General features: G+C 43.5%; 1 protein-coding gene across 6 annotated transcripts in view; it reads left to right on the plus strand.

The window, feature by feature from the left end:
* slit1a (slit homolog 1a (Drosophila)) overlaps window positions 1-11,870 on the plus strand; it is a 102,543-nt gene that overhangs the window by 86,401 nt on the left and 4,272 nt on the right. For 4 of the 6 annotated variants that reach the window (XM_074645794.1, XM_074645793.1, XM_074645796.1 and 1 more), the window contains 15 exons: window positions 632-700; window positions 777-848; window positions 961-1,032; window positions 4,885-4,956; window positions 6,084-6,247; window positions 6,337-6,461; window positions 6,567-6,664; window positions 6,747-6,886; window positions 7,448-7,541; window positions 7,672-7,809; window positions 7,906-8,134; window positions 8,251-8,381; window positions 8,490-8,683; window positions 10,371-10,659; window positions 11,505-11,716. In XM_074645794.1, the coding sequence (XP_074501895.1) occupies window positions 632-700; window positions 777-848; window positions 961-1,032; window positions 4,885-4,956; window positions 6,084-6,247; window positions 6,337-6,461; window positions 6,567-6,664; window positions 6,747-6,886; window positions 7,448-7,541; window positions 7,672-7,809; window positions 7,906-8,134; window positions 8,251-8,381; window positions 8,490-8,683; window positions 10,371-10,659; window positions 11,505-11,716 (2,099 nt within the window). The remainder of the gene's footprint in view (window positions 1-631; window positions 701-776; window positions 849-960; window positions 1,033-4,884; window positions 4,957-6,083; window positions 6,248-6,336; window positions 6,462-6,566; window positions 6,665-6,746; window positions 6,887-7,447; window positions 7,542-7,671; window positions 7,810-7,905; window positions 8,135-8,250; window positions 8,382-8,489; window positions 8,684-10,370; window positions 10,660-11,504; window positions 11,717-11,870) is intronic. The other 2 variants (XM_074645798.1, XM_074645797.1) reach the window with 1 other exon arrangement.

Genomic DNA, 11,870 nt, shown 5'->3' on the forward strand with positions numbered 1-11,870 from the left:
TGAATGTGATAAGTTTGCCGTCTTTTCACAGTTATTCAGTCCCAGTAGATACGATATCTAACCCAGTATGTGTCTGGAATAAGAATCTTTATACACAAGGCTTACTAACCCTGACTTCCAGGCATGAGACACAATGTTGAGTCAAAACATCGGAAGAAAAAGTAATTGAAAGACGAAACAATCTTCTGTTTGGTCTAACATTAGATTAAATTGGCTGCAACAGCATGGGAAAAAAGTGGTCTGCATAAAAAAGTGTGATGTTCTGCAATAACCTCCTCAAGCACCTAACCAGTTCACAACGTGAAACTAATCTGTTGACAAAAAGCAGAATAAAATGTCCAAATTTAGAATTAAATCAACTTTTAACACCCGCTAATATAAATTGGCAAAAAGTGTTGTTGACAAAAATCTCATCACGATGTCCACTTTGTAGCTGTTCTGGAGGTTTCAATCATATAACACAATCTTCCTCAGCAGCAAGCTCAGGTTTTCATATAGTACTGTATTGTGAAAATTATTTTTAAAGACTGTTTCAAGATACGTATCATATTTTGGTCTCGGTGGATCATTTCTACTGACCCTGAAAATGAATGAACTGTTTATCAACTGAACTGTTCTTCTCTTTGTTCAGGTATCTGGATGGAAACCAGTTCAGTGTTGTGCCAAAGGACCTGTCTACCTTCAAATACCTGCAGCTGGTGTAAGTGTTTGTCTGTCTGCCTCCTCTGTCTCACTGTGCACATCAATATAGTGAACTTTTTAAATATTCCTTTCAGAGACCTGAGCAACAACAAGATCAACTCTCTGACCAACTCGTCCTTCGCTAACATGAGCCAACTCACCACTCTGTAAGTCCTGACCCGCCTCAGCCAAGAGCTAGTATTTCATTCTGGTGCTGACAGTGGGATGGAAACAGATGAATTTAATATACATACATATGTAATTATTTTTACATTGCAGAATCCTGAGCTACAACTCCCTGCGTTGTATCCCCAAAATGGCCTTCAGTGGACTGCACTCCCTCCGACTGCTGTGAGTTTACTTTTTATATTTTAAATACACCCAGACATATATGTGTGTTAATCTTAGCATGTCGGTCTATGGTTAAGATCGGGTTAAAATCCTATTTTTACTACATAATGTATCTTCCCAGTGCTATTAGATGCAAAATCAAATGTTTGAACTGTTCCTTTGCTGTCACTTAATCTCAAAACAGCATCTTCAACTGAGACAGTTGAAGTTATTTTGAATGAAGCGTTCTAAAACAAGATAAGACTCACTTTCAGACTAAATGAGTTATTACGGGGGATATTTTTGCAGCCTGCACTGACTACAGAGGCGGTGCAGCAGATGCTGAGAATCTTTGATTAACTCCAGAGGACTGAAACACAGTCTAAACAGTTATGACAGCTTATGAATTCCCGCGCACACACACACAACCTCTGGCCTATTTTCTCTGTTGAAATGGCGGCCATGGGGGCAGCAGCAGCAGCAGCAGCAGTGTTGTTCCAGCTCCTACTCCTGCCCACACCTCATCTTCAGACATCTTCCCATTCTGCTTGTTCACCTCTAAACGCCCCAAGCTCATCACCGCCTCACCGCCAGGGCCAAACGCGCGCCCCCACAACCCACTGTGCAAAATCACTCTGACACTGATTACCGGCGAATGTTTGCCCCGCTAACCGTAATGGTTTTGACTCTGCCTCCGGGCTTTTATGAAGTTATGAAGTCTTTGATTGTGCACTCTCGGTGACCATGGGCTCCCCGTAGTTGAATCGGTCTGCTAAATAACTGAGATGTAGAATGTAAATACGTTGGACAGATAAATGACGAAACCAAAACCAATCTTTGGACCTGCATCCAAAGATACAGCAGCTGGATGCATCACACTTTAACTCAAACGTACAGTTTAGTTCTGCCACGGAGAAACAGAGACCAGGCCCAGCAGCACTCCTTATGAGATTATGTATGTGTGTGTGTGTGTGTGTGTGTGTGTGTGTGTGTGTGTGTGTGTGTGTGTGTGTGTGTGTGTGTGTGTGTGTGTGTGTGTGTGTGTGTGTGTGTGTGTGTGTGTATATGTGTATATGTGTATATGTGTGTGTGTATATGTGTATATGTGTGTGTGTATATGTGTATATGTGTATATGTGTGTGTGTATGCATAGCTTATATGTTTGTCATCTACTGGCTCGGTGCCCGTTAGTATGTGTGTGGGAGTAGACTTATCGGCCTTCCATGTGTGCTCATAGCAGGCACACTTTTTACTACTGACAACAAAGCTTCAACAAAGCCTCTTTTTACGGCGGGATTCGACTAAAGGCCCGATCATTACGAGGCACAAAGCGCAAGAGCCCTTTTAGCGTGGAATGAGAGTGAAGCTCGGTCATCATTAGCCGATGCCGCCTTGCTGGCCCGGGCGCGTCGCTTTGATCCCTAATGAAGCTGCGTCCGTTATTCCTGCTCTTACTCACTCACGCCACCTTCACTTTTAAAATGTTGCAAGTGTGCTAGACGCCATGTGAGGCCCTCCCCCCCAACGCCACCAGCCCCCCACACACGCACACACACCACACAGGCTCAGAACTATATACAAGCTCAGACACACACACACACACATATACACACAGACTGTCTGGACTGCCTTATTGTCTCAGTCAGACGGGAGTCCAAATGAAGCAGAAAACTTTGATGTCTTTACTGCTGGTGTGATCAATCATAAGCCTCCCATTAAATGTCAATTGGTGCCATGGCTTCTTTTTTTTTAAGGCTGTGTGGGTGCCACAAAACCGAAGCGACAATGAGCTCCGTTTAATAGTTTCAACCGGGTTCAAAGTTCAAAGTTGGAAGCTTCATAGAAAACCGCAGCGAGATGCCAAAGCCGGCTACGAACGGGACGCACTGAGGTGCCAAAGCCTTTATAAAGCTGCACCTTTGGCTTTACAGAGCAGTAAAGAGGAGAAGAATCATTAACGCTCAGAGCTTCAAACAGACCAGGGGTCTGAGCCTGGCATGGGTGTGGTGTAGTTTGGTGCAAGTGTACACACGTGTGTGAGTGTGTGCATGTGTGTGTATGATGGTTGTGGTTTGAGCTGCAGATTAATAAGCTGCTAATTGGCCTGCTGGGTATTAGGTGTGAGGTGAGTGAGCTGAGACAGCGCTAGGGCGTGGCTCGCCAGGGCTTGGGTGGGAAGCTGTGAGAAAGGAAAGTGATAAAGGAAAATAAAGTAAACGCCTGCAACGAATGAAATAAAACCGGACATATTCTCGGTCAGATGCAGCGCTGTGAGTAAATAACATTATCACATGATCCTCAAAACACGCAGCTCAGAGGACTCGCAGAATCACAAAAACATGAACTGGTTGCAGGTGAACAAGCTTGTGTGAACATTTTTGAACAAGTTCACTTTGACACTTGGACCATTTTGCCTGTCCAGAAATATCAAATGCAATTCCATTCTGAGGATTGTGCCAAGCTAAAGATAGGTTGACATAGGTAAGTGTGGAGTGATGTAATGATATACAGCTGTAGAAAAGAAAAGGACAGACAGAGAGAATGTTAGCAGGAGAGCAGATCAGGTTACTTCCTGGAGACTCCCTGGCTCCTTTCTCCCATGAGATCTCTGCCTAGCTGGCACACTGCTGCTGGCTTCATGCCCTCCGTATCCTAACTCCGACTACCACAACCCAGCTACTCACTCTACACTAATAAGCATTCTCCCCTGCACACAGGCCAATTAACTTGTTGTCTCAGACGGTTACATTGTATATTTTTCCCTTTCATACTCGAGCACGGCTCTGCATCCTTACGTTGACCAGCTCTGTATCCTTTCCCCCCTGACTCGTCCACAGCTTAGTGGTAATTCACAGATCAAACAAAAAAGGAAGTAGGCTTTCAAAGTCTGTTTATACATCAGTTCTCATCATTCAGGCATAGAGAGCAGATGTGGGATGTGTCTGTGCTGCGGACTGAGCCGTGGTAACATTAGCGTGCGGTCAGCGGAGGGTTGGAGGTGGTAATGACCCTGCGGATTACAGCAGCCATCAGTCATCTAGCCATTAAGCCATGTTGGCTTGTCACCTTAGATAGTAGTCAGAGAACAGCAAGGAAAATAAGGGTATATGGAATATAGTGTATATGCATTAAGCATACATACATGTGCCCAACTATGCAAGCACATAAATATACCTGTAATAAATCTGCACACACACACAATTACATAAATGTTTTTCACTGTCCTGCATGTGCTGCGACTCTGTTCCCCCCGTTTGCTTGTTGGCCGTGCCAGCCAGACGCACAGAGAAACTTGACACCAGTCTTTTACATACTTATAGAGCCTCACATCTCTGCCAGCTGCACAGGGCTCAACCAGAAATCCAAACCCAATAACTACCACCCGACACTGAAATATCCCTCAAAATATTTCCTGTTATTTCTGGATTTAGTTGTCCAAAAACAAAGTATAGTATGTAGGACTGCAACATTTGTTCATTGCCAATTATTCTTGATTAATCCTTTTGTCTCTAATTGTCCGAAAATTGTGTAAAATGCCGATCACAGTCTCCTTTTTCCCCAATATGACATTTTCAAATTGCTTGTTTTGTCTGACCAACAGTTCAAAACCTCAAAGATATTCAATATTCAATTACAGAAGACTAAGAAAACCAGCACATCTTCACACTTGAGAAGCTGTGATGAGCATGTTTTTGGCTTTAAATGTGACTCAAGGAATTAATTGAGTATCAAAATAGTACATCAACTAATGAATGAATTGTCTAATCATTTCATCTCTAATAGCACGGCAGAAAAGTTACACAAAACAGCACTTTTATCTTATGATAACATCTCTTTTTCTTTTTTTCATCTCCTTCCTCCATCGCCCCTCAGGTCTCTCCATGGCAACGAAATCTCAGAGCTCCCTGATGGCATCTTCAACGATGTGGCTTCACTTTCCCACTTGTAAGTGCTAACACACACACAACTGTATGCTCCGATGGCAGCCTATGTGATACTGTCTGCGCTGAGTTTGTGAAGTCTACACACATGTATATACACACACACTTCCAGGCACAGAGGGGGTCCGGTCAGACAGCCGGAGAGCGTGGCTCACAGTGGCCTGTCTGTAGTCCTCTTTGGTGGGCTTCGCATGAGCCAAGCCCTCCCTTAATCAGCCGCAGTCCTGTGGTGAAACCAACACACAGACCCCTGTACTGTCATCTCCCTGTGACATCTCCGTAACACACACACACACACACACACGTTCACTAACACACATACAGACACAGATTATCCATGGTCTGTGGACTTCAGTGTTTGTTTTGGTTTGTTTATGTATGTCTGTAATTTTGTGTGTGGCGCGTAGGCGTCCTGTGGTCGTGCATGTAGTCGTGGACATGTGTAAAGCTACACAGTCTTAGTATCTTAGTCTACAGTATCTTTGCAGTGTGCCCTCTGATATCCAGCCTGGATATTCACATCATCCCTTGACAGTCGCTGATCAATAGACCTATCAGTGTCAGAGCTGGAGAGGAAGAAGGGAGAGGACTAAACAAAGACATATTTTGGAGGGCAGTACAGGAGTCAAGGCTGCATGGAAACGGGGTGAAGGGAGGGATGGAGGGCAGCCATTGATCCGCAGTCACAGTCAAGTGGCTTTCATGTTAGCAGATGTCAGGTGTCAGCTATTGGCCCGGCCTGAAAGATGAGCCTGTGTTCCACCGTAATGGAACAGCATCGATTCAGGAGTGTTTGTGCATCCAGCGGGAGGACAGAGCGGCATTGATTCACGACCACCATGACAGAAGTGGTTAAGAGTGCCTTCTGTTCGCACCTTTGCCTATAATTGAGACGCCCTCTTCCAGATGATGTATGGCACAAAGTGGCATTGAGCATTACACGTTAAATCTTCTTTACTCTTTGAGAAGCAGCGTTTTTATTTGTATAGTGCACAAAGTTGAGCTGGTTTGTTTTACGTAAGGGTGTAGAGACACCTGCTGGTGATAGATTGTATTACAGTGACAGATAGAACATATATAACACAGCCATCCCATATTATCAAACCATTGATACGTTTATCTACCTATCAGGGCTATTGGCGCCAACCCCTTGCACTGTGACTGTCGCCTGCGCTGGCTATCTGACTGGGTGAAGACTAGCTACAAAGAGCCCGGCATCGCCCGCTGTGCTGGCCCACAGGGCATGGAGGGCAAACTGCTGCTCACCACACCTGCTAAGAAGTTTGAATGTACAGGTGAGTTATTGTGTCGGACACTGACATATAACATAAGAAGCACTAGTATCTACATGCAATTCATTCTTATCTGTCTGGAATTTCCTCAGGTGATGTGGACGCCACAGTGCTGGCCAAGTGCAACCCCTGTCTGTCCAGTCCCTGTCTGAACCAAGGCATCTGTCACAGCGACATGGTGGAGATCTACAGGTGCAGCTGTCCTCCAGGATTCAAGGTCAGAGCCACACAATGCTGCCGCCGTATTTGTGAATATCGTCGATGTGTTGAAGTATGTACAATTTATAGCAAAAAACTAATAAACATTTATCTTTGTGTTCAGGGCAAGAACTGTGAGACAGCTCTGAATGCCTGCGTGAGTAACCCATGTGCCAACGGAGGAACCTGCCAAGTGAATGAGGATGAGGAGGGAGAGTATAGGTGAGGAAGGCGAGTTTTGAAATCCTATTTATCTCACGAGGAGCTTGACACGATGATTTAACGAGTGTGTGCGTTTTCGCAGTTGTTCATGTCTACTGGGCTTTGAGGGCCCCACTTGCAAAACCAACATTGACGAATGCGAGTACAACGACTGTGAGAACGGAGCAACCTGCATCGATGGAGACAACAACTACACTTGTTTTTGTCCCCCCTACTACACAGGTTAGTGCATGGCACACAGTTTGATTCAAGAAGTGACTGCACTGCAAAAAAATCCCCCTTTACAAACAAGCAAAAATATTTGGTAATCTAGAAAAATTTGGTATGAAACAAAAAAATCTGCCATTAGATAAAGATTTTTCCAAATATGCTATAAAAAAATAAGCACACAATATAACCTTAAAACTAATTTAAAAAAGACTTGGTTAAGCAAAGAAATTAAGAAATTCAAGATAAATATTCTTGAAACTAGATTACTTTATAAGACATGAATTATTCTGCCATATATTTCCAGTCTTGCAATCTACTTTCAGACTTGTTTATCGTCTTCTGACAAATTGAATTTAATAAAAACAGAGACTAGTTTTTTTGTTTTAGGTTTAAAAATTGAATGCAAATAGTGCTTGACAAGATTATTCATCTGTGATTTTAAGAATATTAAATTGATCATGCTGTAATAATACATTTTCTGTATGACTTTCTTGTTTTGCTGTTTTTGCAGGACGGTTCCTGCTCTGTGTTGTACAACAGTTCATATTTTTTTTTTTAAATGTGTCTGTGTAGGGGAGATGTGCGAAGAAATGGAGGATGTGTGTGCCCCAGGACGGAGCCCCTGCCAACATCAGTCTACCTGCCTCATCACCTCCACTGGACCCAAGTAAGTGTTTGCTGCTAGCAACATCTTATATAGCAAAAAATGATGAAGCAATATATATTTAAAAAAAGGAATAGACAGACTAGGAGGTAGCTTCGTCCTTTGATTCCAGTATTGTGTTTGCGTATTGCAGGTGTGTGTGCTCTCCTGGTTACATTGGTGATGACTGCAGTGTAGACTATAACGACTGTGAGGAGCACCGTTGCCAGAATGCAGCTCAGTGTGTGGATGAGCTGAATGGATACTCCTGCGTCTGCCCTGAAGGATACAAGTGAGCAGAGCACACATTTAACGAAGGCTTTATTTTGACTACAGTAGAGTTTCATCTGCTTCACGAACATCACCCTTCCTCTCATTCTCTCTATAGTGGTCAGTTGTGTGAGGTTCCCCCATCTCCGCTGTCCCTGTGTGAGCTGGCCGACTGCCAGAACAACGCCCCGTGCGTGGAGCTAGGCGGGCGTGCCCTCTGCCAGTGTCCTCCGGAGTTTGGCGGGCCACGCTGCGAGAAGCTGGTCAGCGTCAACTTCATCGACAGAGACTCCTACCTACTGCTCTCTGACCTCAAGAACTGGCCACAAGCTAACATCACCTTACAGGTATCCACAGAGTGTGTTGATGTGTGTTGAGGCTGCCTTTCTGAAGCCTGTATAATTGTATATAAATACTAATAATACTGTATATAACACCAAATGCAAACATGTTCCCTCTTCAGGTCTCAACAGCTGAGGATAATGGTATCCTGCTGTACAATGGAGACAATGATCACATTGCAGTGGAGCTCTACCAAGGTCATGTCAAGGTCAGCTATGACCCCGGCAGCCAGCCAGGACATGCCATCTACAGGTAAGCTGCCTTTGAAAGTTTACTGTCACTGTTAGGGGAATAAAACATGGTATTTGTATATTTTATTAAGTCTATATTTTATGTCCAATCTCTGTTTTCCTTTGCCAGCACTGAGACAATCAACGATGGCCAGTTCCACACAGTGGAGCTAGTGACCTTTGACCAGATGATGAACCTGTCCATTGACGGGGGTCTCCCTACCACAATGGACAGCTTTGCGGCGGCGCGGCCCCTCAACGGGGAGGCTCCACTATACGTGGGGGGTAGGGGCCCTCTCCAGAACACACCTCCCTCCTCTGCAGGCACTCTTAACTACTACACTACTGTCAATCACCACCCCTCCCCCCCTCGCTTTGTCACCACCGCAACCAACCCCTCCCCTCAACCATTCAACCCTTTTTAACCCCCCGTCCTACCTCCACCCAAACCCAAACCCGATCCTCCACCCACACCATCCCCACCTTCAGTCATGACTGTGTTTGCTAGGGGACACACATTAATTCACAATACGTAAATATGCATAGACCTCCCAGTACACCAAATGCACACATTTGCAATGAATAAATAACTCATTTCACCTTGACAGATAAAACGTAACTCTCAAAAATGACAGTTCATAACTAGGGCTGTCGGAGTTAACGTGATAACAACGCGTTAACGCAAATTCATTTTAAAGCCACTCATTGCTTTAATGCATTAGCACAACTTGTGTTTTTTAGGTTGTAGCGGGCAAAGTTTTAAAGCTAGAGTGAAGATACTGGTATCATATTAAACTAAAAAACTTAAGGAATCCATTGGTACCTCATACTAGCTTGTTGGGAAGGAGGATGACACTCCAAACTCACGCTAAATTTTGGCGAGGAAAAACTGTCAAGGCCATTCTCAAAGGGTTCCCTTGACCTCTGACCTCAAGATATGTGAATGAAAATGGGTTCTATGGGTACCCACGAGTCTCCCCTTTACAGACATGACTCCACTTTATGATAATCACATGCAGTTTGGGGCAAGTCATAGTCAAGTCAGCACACTGACACACTGACAGCTGTTGTTGTCTGTTGGGCTGCAGTTTGCCATGTTATGATTTGAGCATATTGCTTATGCTAAATGCAGTACCTGTGAGGGTTTCTGGACAATATCTGTCGTTGATTTGTTTTGTTAATTGATTTCCAGTATAAATATACACATACATTTTCATAAAGCAAGCATATTTGCGCACTCCCATGTTGAGAAGAGTATTAAATACTTGACAAATCTCCCTTTAAGGTACATTCTGAACAGATTAAAAATGTGCGATTAATTTGCGATTAATCGCGATTCAATATTTTAATTGATTGACAGCCCTAATCACAACCTACAGTATAGTGAACATACAACACCGCTCTATAGTCCAATAGATCTATTGTCGTTATAGCACATTTCTTACAGCGTGTAAATTATGCCCTCTAGTGACTATCATATGAACTACCAGGCACAGTCTTCACTTCAGATTCTTTCTTTATTTGCATGGATTTGTTTCCACAACTGTATTTATCTGTAATGTGTGATTTAGCCACTCTTGACATTCACAAAATTGAAAGATTTAGCTGATTATGATTGTTTCCATGCAGCCCTAGGGTCAGGCTTGACGTGACAGTTTGCTCAGGAGTGGCTCAGAATTTGTACAGTGTGTTTCAGTGCTGTGATGTGTTGTGCTGTACTGTTCTTCATTCATACAACACTACAGGAAACATTTTCCCATAAGCCTTTGCCTTTTGCTGTCATCTGTTTCAACGATGATGTGTCTTGTGGTGCAAATGCATAATATCAAAGCCAATTTAAAAAAGAGTTGCATTTATTAATTTGACAAATTGTACACGCACTGTTGGCATGTTTGAAATGCCTTCCTCCATTACACTCATACCAGCCCCGTGTTCGTTGTCCGTTTGTGATCCAGTACGCACGTCTTCACACCTTTTAAACACCATCTCTGGTCTCTCTCTCCTCCTCTAGGCATGCCAGTGGATGTACACTCCGGCGCTTTCCGTCTCTGGCAGCTCCAGAACGGTTCCAGTTTCCACGGCTGTATCCAGAACCTGTACATTAACAATGAGCTCCAGGATTTCACCAAGACCCAGATGAAGCCTGGCGTGGTACCGGGCTGTGAGCCCTGCAAGAAGATCTACTGTGTGCATGGCATCTGCCAGCCTGATGGGGTCCAGGGACCAGTATGCCACTGCCAGCCAGGCTGGAATGGGCCGCAATGTGACCAGCCATCTACCAACCCCTGCCAGGGCAGCAAGTATGTTAACAAATAGGATAGAATTCATATCTCACAGTAAACATTGTATTGCCCATTGTCTTCCCACACAATGGGCAGTGGTGAAAGAAGTACTCAAATCCTTTACTTAAGTAAAAGTACCAATACAACAACACAATATAAACATACACTATTACAAGTACAAGTCCTGCATACAAAATGCCATTTAAGTAAAGTACAGAAGTATTGTCAGCGAAATGTACTTAAAGTATCAAAAGTAAAAGTACTTGTTCTGCAGAATAATAGCCCCTGTGACTGATGTATTATAAGGCATTACATTATTAGATTGTTAATACTGATACAACAATGTATAAGTAGCATTTTACTGTTGTAGCTAAGGTGGAGAGTTAGGTACCTTAGTCCAGTGGTTCCCAACAAAGGGTTCGGGCCCCCTCCAAGGGTCACAAGATAAATCGGAGGGACCATGATAAGAAAAGAGAAAAATATAAGTTCTGTTTCACAAATTTGTATTAATTTTTTCAACTTTTCTATTATTTTTGCATTTTGGGAAATGTCTTGAACTATGTATTGTATTTTAAAAGCTCTTTTTTCTTACATGTAAAATCTTAATCTGAAAAGTAACTAGTTACTAAATTTGTCAGATAAATGTAGTGGGGTAAAAAGTGCAACGTTTCCCTCTGAAATGTTGTGGATTAGAAATCTAAAATAGCATACTCTAGTCAAGTACAAGTACCTCAAAATGGTACAGTACTTGAGTAAATGTCCTTTTTTTTCACCACTGACAGTTGGGAACCTGTTTCAGTGCTGCAAATCCACGATACTGCTCTTGAAACACCAACTTCATTGATTTATTTGTGTCTTACTAGGTGCGTCCATGGACAGTGCATCCCACTGGACACTCAGTCGTACCGCTGTGAGTGTGAGGACGGTTACCGCGGTGCCCTGTGTAACCAACAGGGTGAGCTGTTCAACCCCTGCCGTCGCCTGTCCTGCAAACACGGTCGCTGCCAGATCTCAGACACAGGAGACGCCTACTGTCACTGTGAAAGTGGCTACACTGGGGAACTGTGTGATGCAGGTTGGTTTTCTCTATGTCAGTCTGTAATTCTAAGGAAAAAGATACGATCAACAGGGTGTCTGCAGGGTCTTAAAAAATAAGTCAATCTAGTGACAATTAAGGGTCTTAAAAAATATTTAAAAGTCTTAAATGCCATTTTCCGAGGTATTACATT

The sequence above is a fragment of the Sebastes fasciatus genome, chromosome 9 (assembly GCF_043250625.1).
Source record: "Sebastes fasciatus isolate fSebFas1 chromosome 9, fSebFas1.pri, whole genome shotgun sequence".
NCBI lineage: Eukaryota > Metazoa > Chordata > Actinopteri > Perciformes > Sebastidae > Sebastes > Sebastes fasciatus.